Here is a 27907-nt window from a genome sequence, read left to right as displayed (position 1 = left end):
ACGGTTAAATAAAACCTGCTCGACTGACATAAAGATCATAAAATATTTTCATACACCAAATGTAGTTGACCTATGGCATATAGCATTAGATAAAAAAAACCAAAACTCAAAAACTTAACTTTGACCACTGAACCATGAAAATGAGGTCAAGGTCACATGACATCTGCCCGCTAGACATGTACACTTAACATTCATTCCATACAACAAACATAGTAGACCTATTGCATATGGTATGAGAAAAACAGATCAAAACACAAAAATTTAACTATAACCACTGAACCATGAAAATGAGGTCAAGGTCAGATGACACCTGCCAGTTGGACATGTACACCTTACAGTCCTTCCATACACTGAATATACTAGCCCTATTGTTTATAGTATCTGAGATATGGACTTGACCACCAAAACTTAACCTTGTTCACTGATCCATGAAATGAGGTCGAGGTCAAGTGAAAACTGTCTGACAGACACAAGGACCTTGCAAGGTACGCACATATCAAATATAGTTATCCTATTACTTATAATAAGAGAGAATTCAACATTACAAAAAATTTGAACTTTTTTTTCAAGTGGTCACTGAACCATGAAAATGAGGTCAAGGACATTGGACATGTGACTGACGGAAACTTCGTAACATGAAGCATCTATATACAAAGTATGAAGCATCCAGGTCTTCCACCTTCTAAAATATAAAGCTTTTAAGAAGTGAGCTAATGCTGCCGCCGTAGCCACCAGATCACTATCCCTATGTCGAGCTTTCTGCAACAGAAGTTGCAGGCTCGACCAAAAACTTCAACCTGAAGCGGGATGGACGAACAAACACTCGGACGAACGAACGCATGGACGAACGGACCCACAGACCAAAAATCATAATGCCCATAAATGGCGCATAAAAACTGCAAAATTTCGTCAAAACTACCAATTCAGTGGCAGCAACCCAACAATTGGTTGTTCGATTCGTCTGAATATTCAGGGTTGATATATGTTGACCAATTAAACTATTTTACCCCATGTCAGATTTGCTCTAAAACCTTTAGTTTTTGAGATACAATGTATAAGCCAAAAACTGCATTTGTCTCCTATGTTTTATTTTTAGCCATGGTGGCCATGTTTGTCGACGGATCAAAACTTTGGATACAATTTATATACTAGATACCATAAGGAACATTTAGTTAAAGATTTGAATAGTCGACAAATGGTGACGCTGACAGACGATAAAGACGGACGCCAAGTGATGGCATAACCTCACATGGGCCGGAGCGAAAAAGATGATATTCCATATCACTGAGGTACTCTCTTCCTTGCTCCATTAAATTCTTACCTCATCATCAAAGCCCCTCATGACTTTACAGTTACCTTCTTCTATGAAATTATCTTCCTGGTAATATAAATCTTCCAGTAACTTAGGGTTCTGTTGTCTACAGTACTACACAAAAGAAAATATGTGAAAATACAATGTAGTAACTTTCATACAAATAATATACATTTAAAACTATAAATACAAAAATATTTTCCTATTGATATCTATCTGCAGTATTTAAACCTAAATTGTTAAATCTAAGTAATCAAGTCCTGTATTACCTTGTTAAATAAGAATTCTAGCTCCTAATAAAAATGTGTGCAAAAGTTGAGATCTTACAGCAAAAGTAGGTACAATGTGTATACCAATAACTAACTTACAAAAGTCTTATTGAAATGTTTTTCAAGCTACGGCAATAAAAAACTTCATCATCATTTAGCAGACTTGATTCAGTGCAATCAATAAGACTACTGACAGGAGAATTTGTTACAAGACAACTTCATTCAAACCTTGCATTTGATTTTATCTAGAAAGTTTTGATACTGTTTCTAATACATGTATTCCTAACTATTAAATGAGATTTTACCTAAAGTTGATGTTTTCTATAACTTACCTGTAAGAACAAGGAATATGATATAGGCATACTTCTAATAGACATCAGAAAGTCACCTTGTGTCATGGATTCCTTCAATCTCAGAAGTACTGTATATACTGAAAAGTAAGTTTAGAAATAAAAGTGAATAAAAGGAGATTTGATTATAATAAAGTGGTTCATACTTTTGTTTCCGAGATGGTCTGTTTTAGCGTGCCCAATTTCATTGTACACACAAGTCATGTGCTAATGTCAGAAACTTATGTAGTGTTTGGTTCAATACAACTTTGTCTGCATGAAGACATCAACATATGGGTCATGTTACCTTACAGTCGATTCTCATCATTTTAAGGTCAAAATTACCAGATTGGTCAACCTTTCTTAGTGGTAATGTATTTAAATCATTACATTTGCTTAATTCACCCCTGTAAAAACTGCTTAGAAAAATGTCATGTGATACCACTTTTTATACGATTGCAAAAAGTTTTGCGGTCGTATATTGGTATCACGTCGCCGTCGGCGTCTTCGTCGAAGTCCGAAGACGGACGGTTTCTGGATAATAACTTTAGTATAAGTAAATAGAAATTAATAAAATTTTAACACAATGTTTATAACCACAAAAGGAAGCTTGGGATTGATTTTAGGGGTTATGGTCCCTAAGGTTTAGGAATTAGGGGCTCAAAGGGGCCCAAAACAAGCATTTATCTAGTGTCAGGACAATAAGTATTTCAATTGATCTGAAATTGTGTCACAATGTTTAATACCATAAGTAGAAGGTTCAACCGTTGGGATATATTTTAAGGGTTATGGGGCAAACAGTCTGGGAATAAAGGGCAAAAAAGGGGCCAAAAACAAGCATTTATATAGTTTCAAGACACAAAAAAAGGGTTTTTTTTTCTTTGTCTAGAATGTTTGTTGAATCACCTAAAACCAATACTTTATGAAATCTTCTTTGAAAATTGGAGTTATCTTTCTTTGTCCAGAATAGAAGTTAACTTAAGTCAATGCTATATAACAATATACAATGCAATATTCACTTCACTACCAATTGATAAATTAAAGCAATCTTTACCATTCAGTGATTACAAGCACTTTGATTACCATTCTAGAGTTATGCCCCTTTACAAGTGGAAAAATTGAAGAATTTTTTAGTTTCTGTTTTCTTAACTTAAGTTTGTCTTAACTAAATTTAATGAAATGTGTATATAATGCTTATTACCTCTAAACTCAGTTTAACTTCAATTTTTGGCAGCTTCACTTTTACAGTTCTAAAGTTATGTCCCTTTATAAGGTTATATGCTAGAGGGGGCATCGTCTGCGTCCCTTTGGACCAGGGCTTCCAAAAAATATTTGAGCCAGCGGACATTTTATATCTGATCCCGATTTTAATCCCTTAAGACTTAGTCACAAAAGGCAGTTATGGTAATCAGATGGCCATTCCAATGATTGACCACAGGGGCTTGTTACAATTGCCGGGTTTACTATCCATACGAACCCCTTAAAAAACACAAGGGAGGAAGCTCATTTGCGACAATGCTTCAAATTATTGCTGTAAAATTTTTCTAAGACTTTCACTTACTTTGTGACCTAAATAAATCTGTTCCCACTTGAATTATCTCTTCAATGACATATACTTATTACCTTAAGTAACCTCTATAACTATTGTAATCCTTAAAACAAACTCGACATTTCTGAAATAGAACGAATCGAGGCCCTATATTTTAAAATGAAAGTACTAAAGCGACACCTACCGGAAAATATATTTTCGGCATCCTCGGGTGTTCACTATAAACGTTATGTTTTTCGGTAGTCTACTGTATTTTTAGATTTCAATAATGCAAAAATTGGCGGGAATTATTAGGTACACACTGTCTTTCATCGTCATATTGTGGTAAACTCCTGAGAGAGCCGAAAATATAATTTCCGTTAGGTGTCACTTTAGTACTTTCATTTTAAAATATAGGGCCTCGATTCGTTCTATTTCTATTTAAAGTAAGACCGAAAAAGCCTTGAAACCTAAAAAGTATATGACCGTTTCATGCTTTGCCCAGCCGGACTTTTACCGGACATTATACAAATGACAGGAATATATGACCGTTTTGGAAGCCCTGCTTTGGACACATTCCCCATTTATTTTTTTAGAAGTTACTATTAATTAATATTAATTTTAACCATGACTGTATGACATTTTATATTTTAATATTTTATGATGTATTTAAATGAGTAGTTATTGTTGCAAACTTCATTAGAATTTGAATTGAGATCATTTTTTGAATAAAGGAAATGGGGAGGTGAAAAAAAACATTGAGGGGGTTCAATTTTTTTTTCATTTCAGATTTCAGAAATTAAAAAGAAAATTTCTTCAAATATTTTTTGTTTGAGAGGATTAATATTAAACAGCATAGTGAATTGCTCAAAAGCAAAAAAAAATTTTTTAAGTTCATTAGACCACATTCATTCGGTGGCAGAAACCTATCCTGTGTCAACTATTTAATCACAATCCAAATTCAGAGCTGTATCCAGCTTGAATGTTGTGTCCATACTTGCCTCAACCGTTCAGTTCGACCTCTGCTGTCGTATAAAGCTGCAACCTGCGGAGCATTTGGTTTAATCTCTACATTAAAACCACAACTAGCTCATAATTCACCTATTGTGTAACATTTAACAATTATAATGGACGAATAACATTTCAATATTTGCTGAATCAATATACCTAAATCTGTATCCCCACTTTCTATAGCTTTTGATAATGCTATCTGATCTTTATGCATCTTCATCAGTAGTGGAACTTGATGGGCAGCTCTTGGTTCATAATCCAACAACTGAAAATACAATGATATGTCCAAATGTCAAAAAGAATAGAAAGTTTATGTGTCAAATACATGTAATCACTTATTAAGTTGTCCTCAATGCTTGTTTGTATTTAATTGGCATTTTCTACATATTTGTGCAAATTTGGTAATTGTGAAATCTCAAGAAAAATATGGTAATATATCAGATTATGTTTAATTGAAGTAGTATTTATAAAGCTTGTGGTGGTAGCATCTGGATGCTTAGTGGCTACAACGACTATAGCTGATTCACTTAGGACAATTCTAGCGTCTTGACCATCCCGTCCTAGTAAACAGTTTTGAGCCTGGCTCATGGGACAACAATAACTACATACACTATAGTGTTATAGCTACAACACTTCCATATTTCATTTCTGCTTATTTTTCACCATTTCAATCTTTTTGAAACCTTATTTATTTTATAAAAGTACCTACTCTAATGGCTAGTTCTTCTCTGCCACATTCCAGAGCTTCATTAGCTACTTCTGAGTAAGAGACACCTGGTGTATCACCAAGTTTTTGGGCAATCGCTCGTGCAATGACTTCATCATCTTGATTCTTCTGCTTAACCTATTCAAAGAATCAACATATGAGCTGGGTCGGAGAAAACTGTTGAAAATTGATGCCATTTACATGATATAAAACCATATACAAAACATACCACATATCAGCTTTTATTTTGTATTTTAATTTTCCAAAATTAATCAAAGTCTTATCAATGTACATCAAATAAATTAACTTCCACGTTTTGATATTGGCTTAAAATTAACATAGAACATCATTTAAATGTGTTAATAAGAACATCAAACTGTGGGTTTAGAAAGTGACTCTTTTAATAACCTACCATGTTGAATCTTTATTGTTCACTAATTTTCATGGTTAGAGGTGAATAATGAATTGAAGTGTGAACAAAATTTCCTACATGATTGTTTGCAGAATTTGACCCCCAAAAAAATCAAGCATCCACCAAAAATCTATAAATCCAGGAAAACTGATAATAAACTGTTGAATAAACAAATAGTCAATAAATTCCAAAGAAAAGACATTTTAGTGTTACAATTATTCATTTCATTCTGTGCAAACCTGAATACCTAAACATTGAAGTCTACAAAACATTTTCCACTATAACAGTTGATTGTATAATGTGTTGATATATTGAGTACCTTATAACATGCCCAATGGGCCAGTATTCTAGAACTTCCTTCAGCTTCTGGTATCTTCAAATATTGACTTATTTTGATAGCATATGCAAAGAATTTCCTCAGTACTAGTCTATCTATCAAAACAGTTGTTGTTAATTTTTCTAATCTGGATAATTTGTTAAGAAAATACAATCCTAATACTGGTTATATCTATTTCTTTACTAAATTTGATTTAAATTCTCTCGTTTTTTCAAAATAGTTTTATTTCTGAAATCTAATTCAACTATATAAAACTACGGGTTAAATCATAAGCAGCTTTAGTTAAATCTAATTTGTTATGATCTAAAACCCTTCTAATTGAAACAATGTTTTTGCAGCATGATTTATAATAAAAATTTCTTGCTAAACAAATTACCAAAAAATATTTTCATTTTATCAGATATAAATATAAGCAGTGTCTGACATCCACATCATTTAGACTCTATTGGATAGTTGTATCAGTGGCAATTAAAGGGAAATTCCGCGATTTTTTACTAATCATCTAATTATGTTCATCTTAACATAAAAAACACATTTGCAAAGTTTTAAATTTATATTCCTTCTAATAACGGAGAAAATCAAGTATTTGTAACTTTTTTGGGGTTGAATTCTCGAGTGGGTCGTGACGTTTTAGCCCGATGTGTTGAATTCTGGGAAAAAATAAAATCTGTTTAACTCTTATAGCTTATTGACAATATACGTAATTAAAAGCGCACAGCCGACGAATGGTCGTAGTTATTAACCACAATATAAGAATGAACGAAAATGAATATGCATTTACCGTTTTGTATTGATTGAATTAAACTCCTATAAAATTATCTCTAGTAAATGTTTTCGAATAAATTTCATTAATTATTGTTGAGATTTTTTTCATAAAATATTTATTGAACATTTTTACTGATATTGAAATGAAAATATTTCAGTTCTATTTACCGTTATTGTTTTGATAATCATTTCAATGCAACTAATGTGTGAGAAGAGTGTGTATATTATTTTGTAAAGGTCACTGTATATTTCTCGGCTTGAGGTCAATTCGTTTACCTTGTAGCTATTTAGCCGCAGGTGCGAGTTCAAGCGTATACAGGTATGGATGTTGTTATTTAGAAAGGATAACTTGACAGAAAGGATTAGAAAGAGTATGCTGTATTTAATACACTAAGATTGAATACACGATGAGAATAAAGATACAATAATTAAATTGTGTAAATTAATTGAAAATAAAATTCAGATTCGTAATTCCGAAAGTGTATAAAAATAAAAGGAAACATTTTTTGATTACTTTCTTAGCGGCAATTGGCGTAAAGATTCAAATATGAAGTAAAAAATAGTAAAATAAAAACTAAATGCAATATTACCCAATTTGATATACCATTGCACATCTGTTTGATATCATTGACTTTACCAGAATTTCTTAACTTGTATTCAAATCTGGCTGTGTTTAAATGCTCATAAAACTATCGCAATTTTAAAGTTTTTAATTGAAAAAAAAATACAACATACAACATGCATGATTTTTTTTTTAATTTCTTTTTAACATTTCATTCTTACATAATTAAATTCATTTGACAATCATTTACACGAACTTTTTGTGAAAAGAATACCAATTATCTAAGCTAAGGCATTATTTTTTTTGAGGATTTTTGTACATTTTTTAAAAAAATTCTATGATAATTATATATTATTAATATTTGTGCAATGTTGAACATGATAGCCATCATTAATCCAAATAAGTAACACAGTAGTTGTAATAAAACTTATATTTTAGTCATGCATAACTGATATTGACGAATTTAGAATAGTTCGTCCATACATCGTTGTTCTTGAAACAATCATTATTAGTATACGTATAAGCGCCATTGAGGATGAGCTCCAGAGAAAGGAGACTAGTAGCGTTTCGTTAGTTTGTTTGTTGGGAAAGGAGAGGAAATGCAACCACTTGTACAGATAAACGACAGAATTACCATACAAGCATTTATAGTCAACACAACCAGAAAGAGTTCCCATCGTTGGACGGGGAATATGAAGGCTTCCAAGAATGAACAAGTGACATGTCTAACTCTGAACAGTTAGAAAACGGACTATCGACATCGACCGCTTGTTCTTGATATTTGAAACTGCATGCATATATACGTATACGTTTGTGATAGTGATGAGTTCTTGCGTCTGACAAAAACTAAATTCCTTCATGGTTATATCTTGCCATACGTTTATATTGGTTTGTATTAAGGTGATTACTCAAAATCGTTGTTTGAAAATCCTGTTTGTGAGATGTGATTCATTTCAATACAGAAATTTCGTCTATATATTAAGTTTCACAAGTGTATAACACGGAGAAGCTCTGAAGGTACATTACACCCATTTTGTTTGGGTGTGAACCATCGATGTTTACAGCAATATCAAAGAATAAGATGATGATGGTAGAAAGAACTATGAGCGTCATGTGGCAAATATTACATGCATATCGGACCATGAGTTGTCAATCTGTATGAAAAGCTTTCCAATATAACCATATTATTGAGAAGGAATGTTTACATGCTATACTCTCGTACTAGTATTACAGGGTTCTTGTGGCATTCACCTTAGACACACATCTTTTTAACGATGTTTCAAAAAAAAGACAGAACCAATTTCATGTCATATTTCCTTATTTTTTAAATATAACTAAAAGTCTTTTATCTGACAAGAATACCCCTATTTAGCGGACAAGTAATTTATTCTTTTTTCTGTTATTGAATACCAAGAAAGAAAATAAATCCCGAAATTAATTTGAAACTTTGATACTCAATAGTTTCCCAGCAAAATATTCACATCCGTTGGGGATAATCAGTGTTCGTCCAGTGGCATATATAACAATTGTGATGACGAATTCCTTCCTTTGTTCGTGAACAATCTTATTGAAATATAAATCTGTGATTTTACTATGTCCACAACTTCGATGAACCAAAGCAAATTATACATCGACCTGTATTTAAATCAAATTGGTTCTCTTCTTCTTCTTCTTCTTCTTCTGGTATACAATAGTCTATCGACATTCGATGATTACACACTGTTGGCATACGTGGACTAGTCTATTTACAAATCTTTTACCCCAATTTATTCAAAATATACGTTTTTTTTAATGTTCAATGTATACATGTATATATTTTAAATTGCGCTATAGTTCCTAAATTTCTACCCAGTCGTATAAATGAATCGTCGACAAGTGCGTACATTTTTTTAAATCAATATTTCTGGTATGTTCCAATCTGTCCTTCACTATTGACAATGAGTATATATTACATTTTCCCAAATTCACCCTTGGAAAAAATATTTAAATAGAGTTTAATTTCATCAAATCTTATTTTTTGGGTATTATTTATATTTTTATGAATAATATTCTTTACACCAGAAATATTATTTATAAACAAGCGTATGAGTTTAGTAATGACAAGTAAGACAGAGTTGTATATTATACATCTGATAGTTCAAAATGGAAAGTTATAAGTTATCGGCCGTGTACACTGATCAATACCTGCATGTGTCACCTCACACCCCTCACAATACCTTTGGGAGTAATACCTTTAGCCATGCTGGTGATCAGATGAGGGAAGATCAGAATTTATTTGAATAAAGTTTATTACTTTAAAGAATTATGAACAAATTAGATTTTCGAAAACAATTTTCATGGAACACTTATTTATGATTTCAACTTTGACTTTTTAACTAATTCCAATATCAACAGTTTAAAAACAACAGACCATGGTAATTTAAAAAAATAAGAATATTTTCCGTATCAAGTTAGTTAGTCGTATAAAACAACTGTACGATTGACAAGATATCGACACGCAATTTGGACTACATTGGTTACTGTAGTTTTGTTCCTTTGTGGTTTATAGACATATCGTTGTTATTAATCGGGAAAGAAGACAAAATGGCCGAACGCAGAGAATTGATACTCTAAATTTAAAATCGATGGTGATCGCTTATCTAGCGGAATAAAACTTTAATATCTATGAATTTGAGCATTTTTATACAGAATGAACGTTGTCTCTTTGACACATTCCCCATTTCCATTCTCAATTTTATAATATCAATTTTTGATTTTTTTGCGAAGTTTCCCTTTAAACAACATCTCCTTGTTATTATCAAGTTTTTTTAGTAAAAGCAGAAGTTTAATGACAACTTTATGTTTATCACTGCTGCAAAGATAAGTGACAACAGAATCAATTTATAAAAGGATACTGTGTATATGTCAATGGTATTCCAATGGCATGATTCCTGACTTGGTTGAGTACTCGTAACATCTGACACATGTCAACAAAGGCTTGTGGATTATAATCTGTTAAGAAACATTTTCCAAAGGAAGCAGCCTGAAATACACAACATAAAAAATCCCATAAGTGTTTTCTTTTTCTTTGAAAAAATAATGTTTGAAAGCTCTGGTATTTCATAGTGTGAGCTATAATACAGACTCTATTTTAGTAAATAAATATCTAGTATTATTTAACCAGAATCCTCATTGCAATAATGAAGTTCAAGTTGTGATGAGTAGTTCAGAAGGTCTCCTTATAAATTTGGCTATTCTAAGACATAAATGTGTTTGCCACTACTATTGCCTTTATTGTTGTTATTTACATCAGAGAGTATCACAAGTTAAAGCCCTGCCTTATGCCACTGAAAGGAGCCATAATTCCATCAACAACAGATACAACAGAACAAAACATAAATTCAAGCAAATTTCATAAAATTATTATGAACTAATATGGCAAAATTCTGGAGCAACTTCTTTGAGCATAATTTAATAAATTTAGACAAGTAAAAATTTAAAGAATTTCCTTAGTCTAAATGTAGTAAGTTAAGCACACAAAAAAATCATATGAAAAGATAGACACACTTGATCTGGAAATAATTTTTTATATGAATGATATTTACTTATATTCTATATATGTAGCATATTAATCTATTGTAATAAAAATTCATAATATCGAATAAAATTTGTAGATTTAGCTAACAAAGTCCTTATATTTGTATAAAGTAACATTCGTTTATAGTGGAAAATTGTTTTAACGTTAAATAAACTACAATTAAAAATTGCTTGCTCGTCCCACTCTGTGATTAATATTAGATAAATCTGGTTACTTTCCCAATCAATCTGTCATGAAGGGGAGATATAAAATTCGAATTTCATTTATATTCTTTTTCAAAAATGATGAACGGTTCTTTATATTGGTATGTAATCATTTAAAACTTTTCAAATTTATGAAATTATATTCGTACATCAATTTTTTTGATACAACAATAACAAAAACTGAAATATATTGAATTGATACATTTTGTAATTATTCAAAATTATGTCAGAAACCTATACTTAATAATTATAAAATAATGAACCTGTTAAAGGGAGACAATACTCGCAAAACTTTTTTTTCGAATCGGCACATAATACAAAGGAATGTCACTCTTGCATACAAATGGCACATCAATATAATTAATTAACCGTGCATTCTTGCTCCACCTTCAATGAAGATTCTAAATTATAAATATAACTAAAAGTTGTTAATCTAAAGGATAGTGAAGACTAATGAAAGCTAACCCACTGTAAACAATATTTCTTTGAAATTTTTTAAAACTTCCTCAGAAAAATACTCGGGCCACTTGACTTTCATAGCTCATAGTTAAATATTTTTACACAATACTTTAATAAAGTGGTTAAAGATTATTTGCTTCTCAAAGTGTAAGACGCAATTAAAATCATATGCTTGCATCATCTTACCCAAATACAGATTTAATTAAGTCCTGAACATTTCGACATTTGTTATTTTTATCAATACCGGTTTGTAAACAAATCACAAGTACATGTAAAGATCTGACTGAATACCTATATCCCCATATCGTCTGCAGGTAAATATGTTAATATATGTAATATGCTATATGTTATATAATAAACCATTCAATACCAACAGCACAAAAAGGTCTACAATAAGATCAATCTTTATGAAGTCCAAGTGCCATAATTTTATTTCTTTAAAGTGTAACAACTGGAGAAAAATGCAAAGAACATGATTGTAACTCGTTATTATTCAACTGCATATATCTAAACTTACACATATGATGATAAGAGCTTTGAAAAATAAATATTTTAAAAATATGATATGGAGCAAGTGACAAAAAATATATGCTCCAAATACAGCGCAAAAAGGTCTGCAATAAAAGCAATCTTCATGAAGTCTAAGTGCCATAATTCTATTAAAAGTGTAACAACTGGAGAAAAATGCAAAAAACATGATTGTAACTTGTTATTATTTAACTGCATACATTTAAACTTACACATATGATGATAAGAGCTTTGACAAATAAATAAAAATATGGAGCTAGTGACATAACAGTAAAACAACTTTTTAAGTGGATATATATATATTGTTACCCTTAGTAACTGTTTCTGTTTTGTTGGTTCTAATTCATGACCTGATGCCTGGATACATTGGTCTACAGCAATATCTAGTTTGTCTTTGATCATTCTGACATACTCATCTGCTTTCTGACTTCCTTTCTGAAAAACAAATTAAATCAATAAGATAGAAGTTGTTACTTGTTTGATGACCAGTGACACATAATTCATAAAAGTTTAAGATCAGATCAAATTTACGATTTAAAATACAATAGGCATGTGATGCAATGTAAGTTGATAGGAATGAAAGGGAGGAACTTATGACTGCAATTGGTAATTGAGGGCATCCCCTTGAGAGTTGTTGCATTGTTGCATGGATTCTAAAATATGCAGAGTTTGGCAAGGCATCATATTTATCATCCCCATTTCAATTATATTTTCATCCTGCACATCCAATTGGGGTTATGGAATTTGAGATTACTTGGCCATTTTTATAGTGATTATTTGATTACCAAACCAAATATTTCATGACTATTTGATAATCTAGAACTGTATTTTTGATTATTTGATTTAACTTGTTTAAAAAGTAATAAATGGTTTTGTGATTAAATTGGCAAAAAAATTGTGATAAGGCCAATTAAAATTAATTGATAGATTTTCATCCCCGCCCGCCCCTCTGAAATCGTCCCGCCCCAATTTTTTTTATTTTGAAAAATTTACGATTTCCTGATTTTGGTCATTTCCGTTACCGGTAACCGTCAATAATTTCGTTTCATTCGAAATTCCTGTTTCAAATTTCGGTTTTCATATTTCTTGTTTCAAGTACTTTAAAATGATTTCGTTGATAAATTCTGCTGCTCAATGATGACAATATCATCTACGGAGAATAGAGATAAATTACCAGAAGGGCATGAAATATTCGGGTTACGAGTAATACGCTGTGTCCAAGAACGCAAATCAGGGTATGTCACAAATTGGAAATTTCTGGCATTAGAAAACCGTGGTTTTTTTTTAAAATAAAACATTGACTTTGTGTCAGCAAATTTGGACTCTGAAAGATTTCAAAAGCGCAAAAAAACAACATAACTGGATTAAAGAAACTGACAAAAGCACGAACTTGTTAGATCTATGACCGTATATTGAGTTTAAAAAGTCGGCAAACAAACACATTGTGTCATAGAAAGCCCTTAGATTTATCCATGGTTATTGTTTTTGTTTAAAAATACAAAATATCCTTAAAAGAGTCATTAAACAACTTCATGTTTTACATTGTAATTATATTTGCTTCAGTCTTGCATAACTTGAGAATCTTAAAAGCACAACCCTGCTATTGCCAACACTGTTTGAGTTCTTATTTTATTCATATAATACTTGTGTTGCATACCATTGCATTTGCATAATTTTATGGGGACTACAAACCATCGCTTAAAAAGTAGTCCAACTGAACAGAGAATTCCTCCATGATTTTACTGTTTACTGAAAATAGGTTTCTACATTATGTAGCAATTGCATGTATAGAACAGTCGTTACCAATCAGAGATATTTATTTTAAGAATTTGAAAAATTATGCACGATTCTTTATACATGTTTACACATGTATATGGTATTAGCTAATTATAACACTTGTATATATATAAAGTTCAGGTCACAAGAAGGTTTCATATTAAATAAAATTTAAAAAATAAAATCCTCCCACCCGCCCTATTTTTTTCAAAACTTTGGATGAAAATCTACTAATTAATTTTAGTTGGCCTAATGTGATTACTTGTGACACCCCAATGAGGGGCCTCACATGTATAGTATACAATTTTATACTACCATAAATTCTCTGTTAGCTTCATACAACATGGCACCTGGTTCCATAGATCCTATCTTAAATATTTTCTCTGTTACATCTGAAATAATTATATAAGATATTTTTACATTATGACAGTATAGGTGGCACGGTAGTATTTGCATTCCAGAATTTAGGTTGCTCTTCTGTGTACCCTACTTGGGTAAATGTATATAACATGGTGTGATTGGACAAAAAATACAGTATCAACATAACATACTTTCCCAAATTGAGGGATGAATCAGGTGTAGAAAAATATGAAATAATTTTACATACAGATGAAAATGAATTTTTGAGAATTTTTGAGAATTTTGTATTCACTGCACCATAAAAGACCTAAAAGTACTAGTGGCCTTAGGTTTTTAAAAATAGCAAAAAAAGTAAACGATCATGATACATATTCAATTTCATTTCTGAATAGTAAAATGGAAGTACTTCAGTTAACTGTGAATGTAGAATTTTTTGCAGTGTTAGAAAGTGGTGAAAATTCTAAAAAGGCTATCATTATCCCTTATGGTCCAGGAAATACTACCGTGCCACCTTAACTGTGAATTCATTCATTTTCATTTGTATAAATTTAAGTTTAATTAAATTTTTGTGGAAACTTAATTTTTTGTTTTCACAAATTCTGCATTAAAGTATATATCCAAGGGTCCGGAAACGGTCATATATGCCAGACATGACCGATTTGGAAACTCAAAAGTCCTAAATCATTTATTGGGATTTAGGTCAAATTTTATTTTTCAACAGAAATAATTTCGGTCATTTCGTTGAGATTGAGTTTCAAATCGCCATTTTAAACATATTTTTGTTTTGTTATCGATTTTATGTAATTAAACTGCCACTCCAGTAAAGTGTTATAATCCTGAGGGCCCTCCTAATGCCTGGGGGAGCTATTGGCTAATGATCGCTAATCTCTTTACCTGTGTTTTTAATTCACACCTGGCTATTAATCACAAGCTTCGAACTAATATTATAAAGAAATTAAAATTCAATACCAACTGTCTTCATTATTTAATTACTTTTCAGCTAGGACAATTGTCAATTATGATTTAAAATTAAATTAAAACTTGATTTAATTTACGTAGAAAAAAGATTTTTTTTCACTACTTACACACGTGCTTTGTTTACTATGATACGCATGCCTAAAATTCTCTTCCGCAGATTTGACATTAAATCGTAAATTTAAAATGATTTCTTGCTAAATAAAGCAAATGCAACTATTTTCATTAATATTCTTACACTATTAAAGGTAAAATATTAAAAACAAGATGTTTTCCTGTGAATTTGATAAACAAAACTAATCCCGGGAATAAGTCCGAATTGTTCGTTTTAGTATTGTCGCATTACATCCGGTTTGAATTTCGACTTCAGAATCGAAAGAAACGCTTGTAAGCGATCGGATGACTGAGAAAATTACGATTTTGAGTCATTAAAATCATTTTATTCTTAAACTGTTGCCTTCCCTTAATTGCTCTTGATCGATTTTAGGAAAATGGTAGGATAAATCATGAAGTAAACGCGATGCAACAGTTAAACAAGTTCGTTGATGCTTCGAGTAGGAGCATACTCATGCAGTAATGAGATTTTGACAATCTGTTTTTAAAAAGGGGCACCAACTTTTAAGTTATATGAAAATGACCGAAATTAGGTGAAAAAATTTCCGGATCCTTGTATATATCGCATGTAAAAATAAGAAAATACAGTATAATTGATAATTATGAGACAACTCTCCACCAGAGACTAAATGGCATAAAGGTCACAGTGGGTTGTAATTCATGTAACAAGTTTACCTATGAACTATACATTCAGAACAATGGACTGAAATGCCAGATTATTTATTGCAGTTTCAGGAAGTACTGCATACTCATAAATGTAATGGCACGGCTTTTATGCTATCAACATTTAAAATGTGAAACCCATCTACACCCACAGACTGATTGGAGTGGTTACTGTTCCAGCTTTCACCATTGGTGACACAGGTAATAATAAACAGCTGCGCCATGAGCAAATGATACACCCGTCGTCTTGTGTATTAATATTATGCAATAATCATAGATAGTTTCTGACATACGGTGCAACATGTGACCCCCCCCCTTTTTTTTTTTTTACAAAAATCTTAATTCTGAATCAAATAAAATTTTGAATCAAATAAAAAAATACAGATCTTTAGATTAATATAACTAAGAAGTGTGTAAAGTTTTAAGCAAAAATCATAAATCCTCTTTAAGACACGGTGCGACATGTGAAAACCCCCTCCCCCTTTTTTATAAAATACTCAATAACTCAAAAATTAAATTTTGAATCATCACCAAAAAGTATACTGATCTTTAGATTAATGTATTAACTAAGAAGTGTGTAAAGTTTTAAGCAATTATCATAAATTGTTTTTGAGATACGGCGCGACATGAGAAAAAAACACCCCCCTGTTTTAGTTACCAAGTCCCAAAACTCAAAAAGTTTTAATCTTATTTTCACCAAAAAGTATAGATCGTTTGACAATCATAAGAAACAACTGAATTAAGTTTCATGTAATTTGGATAAGTCGTTCTCAAGTTACGGTGGACATGTTTATGCCGGACAGACAGACGGACGGACGGACAGACACCGGACATTTGTATATCATAATAATCCCGTCAAAATTTTGACGGGCATTTAAAAAAACTAGCAAATTTTTCTGAATTTTTGAAGACTTATTCAAATCTATTAGTTAAATATGTCATAAGAGTGCTATTAAATAAACTTTTAAAAAATTTAAATCTTTTTTTTTAAATTTAGAAATATATTAAACAATGCAGTTTTTAATAAATTTTACCTGGAACTTTATGTAAAAACTCATGCTGATAATTTTGTATAATGCGAAGTCCATCATCCTCTTGTGTTAGGTGTACAGGGGAATCAAACTGAAATCTAAAACAAAGTTAAATTAGAACAAGAGGCATGCATGTCACCCTCAACCATTACCCCACTTCTAATTTAAAATATCAGAAAACAGTAAGAAATCTGACAAATCCTCAAAAAGCATTACATAACAATTTTCAATTTACTTACTTGATCCAATCTTTATCTGGTCCCACCACCAACATGATTTTATCCCACATTGCTACAACAGCTCCACTGCCACACCTTCAACCAAAACAGCAAGTATCACTTATACGATCAACAAGAAAAAACTAAAAGAATCTACCATTGGAATCAACTTACGAAAAGGATTGGACCACCACCAATAGTTTAGATATATAAGTGTCTTTCCTTGGTACCACTTATGTTTTTTATGAAACACCATTAGAAGAAAAAGATGAGTTTATAAACAAGAGTGCACACGCTGAAATGTCTCGCCTTCTATACTAATCATTGATATTATGTTGATAGTCCTAAGTATAAAGCTAAGCTTTAATACAACTGTCACATAAACTTAACATTAACCAAGATAACTAAACAAAGACCAATGAACCTTGAAAATGAGGTCAAGGTCAGATGAACCATGCCAGGCAGACATGTACAGCTAACAATGCTTCTATACAACATATATAGTTGACATATTACTTATAGTTAAAGACAAATAGACCAAAACACAAAAACTTAACACTGTGCAATGAACCGTGAAAATGAGGTCACGGTCAAATAAAACCTGTGCGACTGACATAAAGATCATAAAATATTTCCATACACCAAATATAGATGACCTATGGCATATAGTATTAGATAAAAAGACCAAAACTCAAAAACTTAACTTTGACCACTGAACCATGAAAATGAGGTCAAGGTCACATGACATCTGCCCGCTAGATAGGTACACCTTACAATCATTCCATACAAGAAATATAGTAGACCTATTGCATATAGTATGAGAAAAACAGACCAAAACACAAAAATTTAACTATAACCACTGAACCATGAAAATGAGGTCAAGGTTAGATGACACCTGCCAGTTGGACATGTACACCTTACAGTCCTTCCATACATCGAATATACTAGCCCTATTGCTTGTAGTATCTGAGATATGGACTTGACCACCAAAACTTAACCTTGTTCACTGATCCATGAAATGAGGTCGAGGTCAAGTGAAAACTGTCTGACAGACATGAGGACCTTTCAAGGTACGCACATATCAAATATAGTTATTCTATTACTTATAATAAGAGAGAATTCAACATTACAAAAAATCTGAACTTTTTTTTCAAGTGGTCACTGAACCATGAAAATGAGGTCAAGGACATTGGACATGTGACTGACGGAAACTTCGTAACATGAGGCATCTATATACAAAGTATGAAGCATCTAGGTCTTCCACCTTCTAAAATATAAAGCTTTTAAGAAGTAAGCTAACACCGCCGCCGGATCACTATCCCTATGTCGAGCTTTCTGCAACAAAAGTTGCAGGCTCGACAAAAAAGCATTTAGTTATTAAACAGGAAAATATATCATATCCTAAAGATCAATTTCTATACATTTTAAAAACCTTTCCTTAGTTATCAATTCATTAATTTACATATGCATAAAGTGCATTAATTATTTTATCAAAAACATTAATTATTTGACTGTCCTTGTATCCACGGTCACAATACTTCAAATCATATCTAGTATTTGAGATAAAAAACATTGCATTTATATAAACAGTATTTACCATGCTAATTGTTGTGGGCACTGTGGTGACTTTGTATTAAATTCACAATAACATTTCTGTAAAAAATAAGCATTTAAATTATCTCAAATATGTAAATACTGAACTTAGTTAATAGCATTATTTCAGGCAGCTATATCAAAAGATTTGTCAATGTCTGTTGGAAACCTTTCATTAATGATTAAAAAAACATGAATAACAAATACAAAGTTTTGTCAAATTAAGCATACCCTAATCATATTTCAAAGTATCAGAAAACATGAAGTAGATTTGAAAAAGGAAACTCATGTTACAACTCATCATTGTTTAAATCTGATGACCAAATATAAAGGCATTCTGTTCAGTTGTTTCTGTGACAAGTGTGATGTAAATATTTGTTGGTATTTACCTGTAAATCTGAGGAGCCAATCCAGATTACACCTGAATCAGTAAACATGGCCAGGTATTTATTACTGTAAGAAACTGACATCATTACATATTCATTAACCTCTGCTGAAATCTGTGGACTCTGTAAATTGGAAGGTTCTGCACATTAGTAATACAATGTACTTACATCAGACATGTTAACATTTAAATAACATTTGATTTGATGTGTGTAAGTTCTCAGAAAAATGTTCTAGGCTAAGAATTCTTACAAAAACGGCTGTATCTCATCTTTACAAATTTCTTTTATAAAAAATAAAAGTAAAAGCTCAATTCACTTATAGTGTATTCGAAATCACAGATCTTAGGAAACATACCATTATATGCTTCCAATATGTTTTACCATAATTTCAGTTAAAAAAAGGGGGGAATAAAGCGAAGAAGGAATAAAGGTATACGTCATCTACCTGATACTGGAACTGTCCCCCATGATCAATTAAATAGAGTTCTTTTCCTTTAGCTACAAGTGCTCGGGACTGACGATCTAAGTTTATAATGGTCCAGCTACTAGGTTCTGTCTGCAATCCTAAAATATTCACATTAGATATACATTTTATATCAACTATTGTCTAATGCACACATCATAATTTGTTGTTCAAAATTTCAAAACCTACAAAATGTACCATAACCAGATGTTCCGCAGGGCACAGCTTTATACGACCGCAGAGGTTGAACCCTGAACGGCTGGGGCAAGTATGGACACAACATTCAAGCTGGATTCAGCTCTAAATTTGGATTGTGATTAAATAGTTGACACAGCATAGGTTTCTGACACAGAATGAATGTGGTCTAATGAACTTAAAATATTTTTTTTGCCTTTGAGCAATTCACTATGTTGTTGAATATTAATCCTCTCAAAAAATTGTTTGAAGAAATTTTCTTTTTATTTACGAAATCTGAAATGAGAAAAATTTAACCCCCCCCCCCCATTTTTTTTTCTCATCCCCTTTTCCCTTTTTCCAAAACTGATCTCAACTCAAATTTCTAATGGAGTTTGCAACAATAACTACAAAAATGTACTCATTTAAATACATCATAAAATGTAAAATAAAGTGCTTGTTATCACTGAATGGTAAAGATTGTTTTAATTTATCAGTTGGTAGTAAAAGTGAATATACATTGTATATTGTATAAAACAATGATTTAAGTTGATTCAACTACTATTCTGGACAAATAAATTTAACTCCAACTAATTGAAAATTGCTTGCTATTGCACAATATTGTGCAATTAGATATTTCTTGCTATTGTGCAATACTGTGCAATTGAAAATATTTGCTATTGCACAATACTGTGCAATTGAAGATTTCTTGCTATTGTGCAATACTGTGCAATTGAAAATTTCTTTCTATTGCACAATACTAAATATAATAATTTTGGATCCTGATTTAAACCAACTTGAAAACTGGGCCAATAATCAAAAATCTAAGTACATGTTTAGATTCAGCATATCAAAAAAGCCCAAGAATTCAATTTTTGTTAAAATCAAACTTAGTTTAATTTTGGACCCTTTGGACTTAAATGTAAACCACTTTGAAAACGGGACCAAAAATTAAGAATCTACATACACAGTTAGATTTGGCATATTAAAGAACCCCAATTATTCAATTTTTGATGAAATCAAACAAAGTTTAATTTTAGACCCCGATTTGGACCAACTTGAAAACTGGGCCAATAATCAAAAATCTAAGTACATTTTTAGATTCAACATATCAAAGAACCCAAAGGATTCAATTTTTGTTAAAATCAAACTAAGTTTAATTTTGGACCCTTTCGACCTTAATGAAGACCAATTTAAAAACTGGACCAAAAATTAAGAATCTACATACACAGTTAGATTCGGCATATCAAAGAACCCCAATTATTCAATTTTTGATGAAATCAAACAAAGTTAAATTTTGGACCCTTTGGGCCCCTTATTCCTAAACTGTTGGGACCAAAACTCCCAAAATCAAACCCAACCTTCCTTTTATGGTCATAAACCTTGTGTTTAAATTTCATAGATTTCTATTTACTTATAGTTATACTAAAGTTATGGTGCAAAAACCAAGAATAATGCTTATTTGGGCCCCTTTTTGGCCCCTAATTCCTAAACTGTTGGGACCTCAACACCCAAAATCAATCCCAACCTTCCTTTTGTGGTCATAAACCTTGTGTTCAAATTTCATTGATTTCTATTTACTTATACTAAAGTTATTGTGCGAAAACTAAGAATAATGCTTTTTTGGGCCCTTTTTGGCCCCTAATTCCTAAAATGTTGGGATCAAAACTCCCAAAATCAACGGACGACGACGACGCCAACGTGATAGCAAAATACGACGAAAAATTAAAATTTTTGCGGTCGTATAAAAAGTTTCGAGGAACATGCCATTATAATTCATGAATTCATGGAGAACAAAAGTTAACTGACCATGTTTTTGTTGATAGCAACAGTGTCTAACTTTCAATTAGCAGTCATGTTACTAGTCTAATTAAATGAGATTACAACCTAAAACAAGGTCTTATCCAAACTTTTGTATTGTGCAGAAATACATTTATATAAAAATTCATTAACCAGAGGCAGTTACAAACATGTCATGCTCATGATGATCAATGATCTTAAAACAAAGTTTTATTGATTGAGAAAAAGATATTTTCTTTATATCTATTTTTTCTAGTTTTGCCCAAGTCTGCATACAAATCTTTTGAACATTTGGACTTCATTGAACATTTAAATTTTTGGTTCACCCTAATACACCACAAATAATAATAAATGAACAGTACTTACCTGGAACTTCAGCCAATCGTCTTATCCTAGGATCATCCACACTGTTGATTATAAATATTCTAAATGTACTGGTTAGAATGGCTATCCCAGTTCCTTGGAAACTATTAAAAATCTGACAGTCTATCACCTTCACATCTTTGGCTTCCTTAAACACAAGTATACAAGAAGGTAGAATATAAACTATTAAAATCTGACAGTCTATCACCTTCACATCGTTGGCTTCATTAAACACAAGTATACAAGAAGGTAGAATATAAACTATTAAAATCTGACAGTCTATCACCTTCACATCTTTGGCTTCCTTAAACACAAGTATACAAGAAGGTAGAATATTGATGGATTAATTGGTGATTAATGTCCACTTACATATAGCAGAATTATTTTACATGAATACAGTAAATTTCTGGTAGATTGAATTTGAATGAGACTATTTTGTGGGAAAAAGAGGAGCACAAACAATACTGATGATAAATCTAAAGTGGTAGTGAGCAGCTACATCTGGAAAGGAGAAATATCAATAGTACAAGGATTGGTATATCTTATACTTTTGCTATGTAATGCAGTCTTGATAAAAACAACATATTGACAAACATCTGGTACATTTTGGTAGTAATCTTGTTGAATAATTTATGACACAATATATTGGTGAAAAACTTATGATGCAAAATTGGTGAAAAACTTAGGAAGCAATATTGCTAAAAAAAAAGTAAGTAAGCAATTTGCAAATTCAATAAAGACAAATACTTGAGCTCATGATAAGGTACAGAAAACTCCAAAATAACACTAAGATCAAAAATTGATATTGCAGATGCACAAACTCATCACAGAGAAAAATGTCATATTGGACTTCTGTCATGCTGTTTTCAAGGAGTTTCAGATTAGCAAACTGATATAAAAGTTAATTAACTACCTGTCCCAATCCAAATGTTCTTTTGAAATTTAGGAAGAAGTCATAAACTAAGACAACACCATCATCCTGTACACAGAGCAGATCTTCTGTTACTGTCCAGCCCATCTTCACAATCTGTCCACTGTTCCACTGTAATAACAAGGACAAAGTTAAATATAGGATACAGATATGAATAAAAGGAGGTGTGGTATGCTTGCCAATGAGACAATTATCAAAACAGCCCAAAAAGAACAAAGATGTACACAATTACAAGTCTTCACATACATGACATAGGGTTTGTTAAATACCAAAAAAAAGTATTACAAGTTAAATACACATTTACTACAATGGCCACATACTTGAGCTGCTTTAATTTATGAATAGGTGCAAATCTTTAAAATGATTTTGCCCCCAACTCTATGAGAAAATAATAAGCTAAAATGAAGGAGAATAAAGAAACAGAATTGTAGTTATGTTGATGTCAGGGTTTTTACTAGGGATTTGTTACAGCAAGTTCACGGATTCACCATTGTTTGCCCTGGTGATATAAAAAGAGCAAAGCTTAATAATATTTTAACTCTTTCCACCATTTTGTAAAAGTTTCTTAAAAAAAAGATTGGTCATATATTTCTGCATTGTAATTGAAATAGATACTAACCCTCATTTGTCCTATCTGATAGCCAGCTGCTGTATATGTTGTGATAACTGGCTTAGTGCTGACCTGTACCCTAGCTGTTTGTGCATCATCTCGTAACAATGCTATAAACAAAAGCATAACTATCAGAACTTCAGATAAAGCTACAGGTATCAACATGATTGAAAATATACAGAAAACCCCAACCATTAGATTACTGGACAGAAAAACCCAACCATTAGATTACTGGACAGAAAAACCCAACCATTAGATTACTGGACAGAAAAACCCAACCATTAGATTACTGGACAGAAAACCCCAACCATTAGATTACTGGACAGAAAAACCCAACCATTAGATTACTGGACAGAAAAACCCAACCATTAGATTACTGGACAGAAAAACCCAACCATTAGATTACTGGACAGAAAACCCCAACCATTAGATTACTGGACAGAAAAACCCAACCATTAGATTACTGGACAGAAAACCCAACCATTAGATTACTGGACAGAAAAACCCAACCATTAGATTACTGGACAGAAAACCCAACCATTAGATTACTGGACAGAAAAACCCAACCATAAGATTACTGGACAGAAAACCCAACCATTAGATTACTGGACAGAAAACCCAACCATTAGATTACTGGACAGAAAAACCCAACCATTAGATTACTGGACAGAAAAACCCAACCATTAGATTACTGGACAGAAAAACCCAACCATTAGATTACTGGACAGAAAACCCAACCATTAGATTACTGGACAGAAAAACCCAACCATTAGATTACTGGACAGAAAACCCAACCATTAGATTACTGGACAGAAAAACCCAACCATAAGATTACTGGACAGAAAACCCAACCATTAGATTACTGGACAGAAAACCCAACCATTAGATTACTGGACAGAAAACCCAACCATTAGATTACTGGACAGAAAATCCAACCATTAGATTACTGGACAGAAAACCCAACCATTAGATTACTGGACAGAAAACCCAACCATAAGATTACTGGACAGAAAAACCCAACCATTAGATTACTGGACAGAAAACCCAACCATTAGATTACTGGACAGAAAACCCAACCATTAGATTACTGGACAGAAAAACCCAACCATTAGATTACTGGACAGAAAACCCAACCATTAGATTACTGGACAGAAAACCCAACCATTAGATTACTGGACAGAAAACCCAACCATTAGATTACTGGACAGAAAACCCAACCATTAGATTACTGGACAGAAAAACCCAACCATTAGATTACTGGACAGAAAAACCCAACCATTAGATTACTGGACAGAAAAACCCAACCATTAGATTACTGGACAGAAAACCCAACCATTAGATTACTGGACAGAAAAACCCAACCATTAGATTACTGGACAGAAAAACCCAACCATTAGATTACTGGACAGAAAACCCAACCATTAGATTACTGGACAGAAAAACCCAACCATTAGATTACTGGACAGAAAACCCAACCATTAGATTACTGGACAGAAAAACCCAACCATTAGATTACTGGACAGAAAACCCCAACCATTAGATTACTGGACAGAAAACCCAACCATTAGATTACTGGACAGAAAACCCAACCATTAGATTACTGGACAGAAAACCCCAACCATTAGATTACTGGACAGAAAACCCAACCATTAGATTACTGGACAGAAAACCCAACCATTAGATTACTGGACAGAAAACCCCAACCATTAGATTACTGGACAGAAAACCCAACCATTAGATTACTGGACAGAAAACCCCAACCATTAGATTACTGGACAGAAAAACCCAACCATTAGATTACTGGACAGAAAACCCCAACCATTAGATTACTGGAACAGAAAACCCAACCATTAGATTACTGGACAGAAAACCCAACCATTAGATTACTGGACAGAAAACCCAACCATTAGATTACTGGACAGAAAACCCAACCATTAGATTACTGGACAGAAAACCCAACCATTAGATTACTGGACAGAAAAACCCAACCATTAGATTACTGGACAGAAAACCCCAACCATTAGATTACTGGACAGAAAACCCAACCATTAGATTACTGGACAGAAAAACCCAACCATTAGATTACTGGACAGAAAACCCAACGATTAGATTACTGGACAGAAAAACCCAACCATTAGATTACTGGACAGAAAAACCCAACCATTAGATTACTGGACAGAAAACCCCAACCATTAGATTACTGGACAGAAAACCCCAACCATTAGATTACTGGACAGAAAACCCAACCATTAGATTACTGGACAGAAAACCCAACCATTAGATTACTGGACAGAAAACCCAACCATTAGATTACTGGACAGAAAACCCAACCATTAGATTACTGGACAGAAAACCCAACCATTAGATTACTGGACAGAAAACCCAACCATTAGATTACTGGACAGAAAACCCAACCATTAGATTACTGGACAGAAAACCCAACCATTAGATTACTGGACAGAAAACCCAACCATTAAACCCAACCATTAGATTACTGGACAGAAAACCCAACCATTAGATTACTGGACAGAAAACCAAACCATTAGATTACTGGACAGAAAAACCCAACCATTAGATTACTGGACAGAAAAACCCAACCATTAGATTACTGGACAGAAAAACCCAACCATTAGATTACTGGACAGAAAAACCCAACCATTAGATTACTGGACAGAAAAACCCAACCATTAGATTACTGGACAGAAAAACCCAACCATTAGATTACTACATAAGAATTCTGCTGCTTAAAAAATTTGAGGTACATTTTGTATAGTAAATTTTATAACTCCACTTATTGCAAATGTAATGTGTTTCCACGAAAGTTTCAAACTAATTCTTCAAACTCATCACTACATCAGCTAGCTCAAAAAATTCTAGTCCACTGCTAATATAGTGTCAACCATTGGGTTTATGGACAAGTGTTACGTAAATTTCTGGTGATTTACTTTATTGTTGAATTCAGTGAAAGACTGAAAGTAATAAACCAGACATGGAGAATGGGAATGTGACTAAGGCAAACTTAAACTTAGTATGGTCAAATGGGTGACAAAACTAATCCATATATCATGTACATGTGTATTAGACAACCAAATCATAATGGAATCTGTAAAACATCTAAATAAATTACTTCAACTTTACCAATTAACAATGTGTGGGTCAATAGATTCTAAACTGCAGAAATGGATTATGAAATATTCTTACAGGATTTTTTATTTGCTTACCAATTGGTCCACCATACTGACATGATGCCACGGCTACAAACTTATTGAGATCTACTATGTCAGCCCATCCCATAGAATACAGCTCAGTCTTTCTGAAAATAAATATTCATATAATTTAACTGTCTGTTGTAAACAAATTTCTGCTTCATAGTTTTGACACTGTCTGGTGAGTGTCTCTATTATCATGATAATGCAAAAGCAGGAATCCAGTAAAAAAGAATATACATTTGTAACTTATACTACAAGATATAATATTGCTGAGGAGGAGGGTTACATTTTTTCAAAGCATGTAACCTTAAACTTGTTAAACAGACATATATTTTTTTTTTGGCCTTTTGAATTTCAAACAAAAAAGAGATGTAGCTAAGCTCTATTGAAAATGTGCTATGCCTACAGCCTCTTTTGGAGTGTTGCTCTAATACACCTATACTATAGTTATAGCTATTGGCATTGCGGGCTGACCTGAGAATCTGCCCTGCTTGAACTATTGATGTTATACAACAATCATATTTTTATTGAGGCATCAGATATTTTGTATTATGATGTAAAAAATTTACGAGAACCTGTGTGATGTCAATAAATGGCTGTCAAATAGCGATAAGGTGTATGTGTACTAAACTGCTAAAGTAATAACTTAGGAAATAATTGTTTCCTCAAATAATAAGCCAAATTATACTTCATTCTTTAGAACAGTTTAAATTTAAATCAAACAATGTAAGAATAACCTTAAGTAAACATCCCCAAGAGGGTTCCAGTCGGCAGTTGCCATTAAGGAAGAACCCTTTGACACTTGCTAAATCTGTTTTCTTCTGCTTTCTCCAACCGCCCCTTGCATCAATGTAAATAAGTATTAAAATACCAAAAACAATTTCGGGTGAGGAGAAGGGCTGTTCTGTTCTGTACTGAACATGTGTTTTCCTCCGTTATATATCGGTGCACACCCACGTGGGATATAGGTTTAATGCTTAATCAAATCATGGAAATGTTTACAAGGATATTTACAAAGTGTTGAAAGTGGTGATTATGGGGCTCGCGGGTATAAATCATTTTTTTTCTTATATAGGATTTCGCTATATTTTTTCATAAATGAACTGGTATATATTTGTTTAGGGGCCAGCTGAAGGACGCCTCCGGGTGCGGGAATTTCTCGCTACATTGAAGACCTGTTGGTGACCCTCTGCTGTTGTTTTTTATTTGGTCGGGTTGTTGTCTCTTTGACACATTCCCCATT

At 32.4% G+C, this 27907-nt stretch overlaps 1 protein-coding gene across 1 annotated transcript in view; it reads right to left on the bottom strand.

The window, feature by feature from the left end:
* The window catches only part of LOC143063170 (vacuolar protein sorting-associated protein 16 homolog), a 33453-nt gene extending 5922 nt beyond the window's left edge, over window positions 1–27531 (bottom strand). Inside the window, exons 1-18 of the mRNA XM_076235157.1 lie at window positions 27402–27531; window positions 26677–26768; window positions 23465–23565; window positions 22828–22956; window positions 21918–22062; window positions 19560–19678; window positions 19118–19237; window positions 18733–18788; window positions 17157–17231; window positions 16921–17015; window positions 14090–14166; window positions 12308–12433; window positions 10126–10253; window positions 5887–6031; window positions 5159–5293; window positions 4606–4714; window positions 1914–2011; window positions 1322–1426 (exon numbers count right to left, since the gene is read on the bottom strand). Coding sequence (XP_076091272.1) covers window positions 1322–1426; window positions 1914–2011; window positions 4606–4714; window positions 5159–5293; window positions 5887–6031; window positions 10126–10253; window positions 12308–12433; window positions 14090–14166; window positions 16921–17015; window positions 17157–17231; window positions 18733–18788; window positions 19118–19237; window positions 19560–19678; window positions 21918–22062; window positions 22828–22956; window positions 23465–23565; window positions 26677–26768; window positions 27402–27445 — 1899 coding nt within the window. The 5' untranslated portion in view covers window positions 27446–27531. The remainder of the gene's footprint in view (window positions 1–1321; window positions 1427–1913; window positions 2012–4605; window positions 4715–5158; window positions 5294–5886; window positions 6032–10125; window positions 10254–12307; window positions 12434–14089; window positions 14167–16920; window positions 17016–17156; window positions 17232–18732; window positions 18789–19117; window positions 19238–19559; window positions 19679–21917; window positions 22063–22827; window positions 22957–23464; window positions 23566–26676; window positions 26769–27401) is intronic.
* Window positions 27532–27907: the final 376 nt, after the last annotated feature.

This window comes from Mytilus galloprovincialis, chromosome 2, assembly GCF_965363235.1.
Source record: "Mytilus galloprovincialis chromosome 2, xbMytGall1.hap1.1, whole genome shotgun sequence".
Classification (NCBI taxonomy): Eukaryota; Metazoa; Mollusca; class Bivalvia; order Mytilida; family Mytilidae; genus Mytilus; species Mytilus galloprovincialis.
Note: the sequence above shows the minus strand (reverse complement) of the source record. Positions and strands in the feature narration are given on the sequence as shown.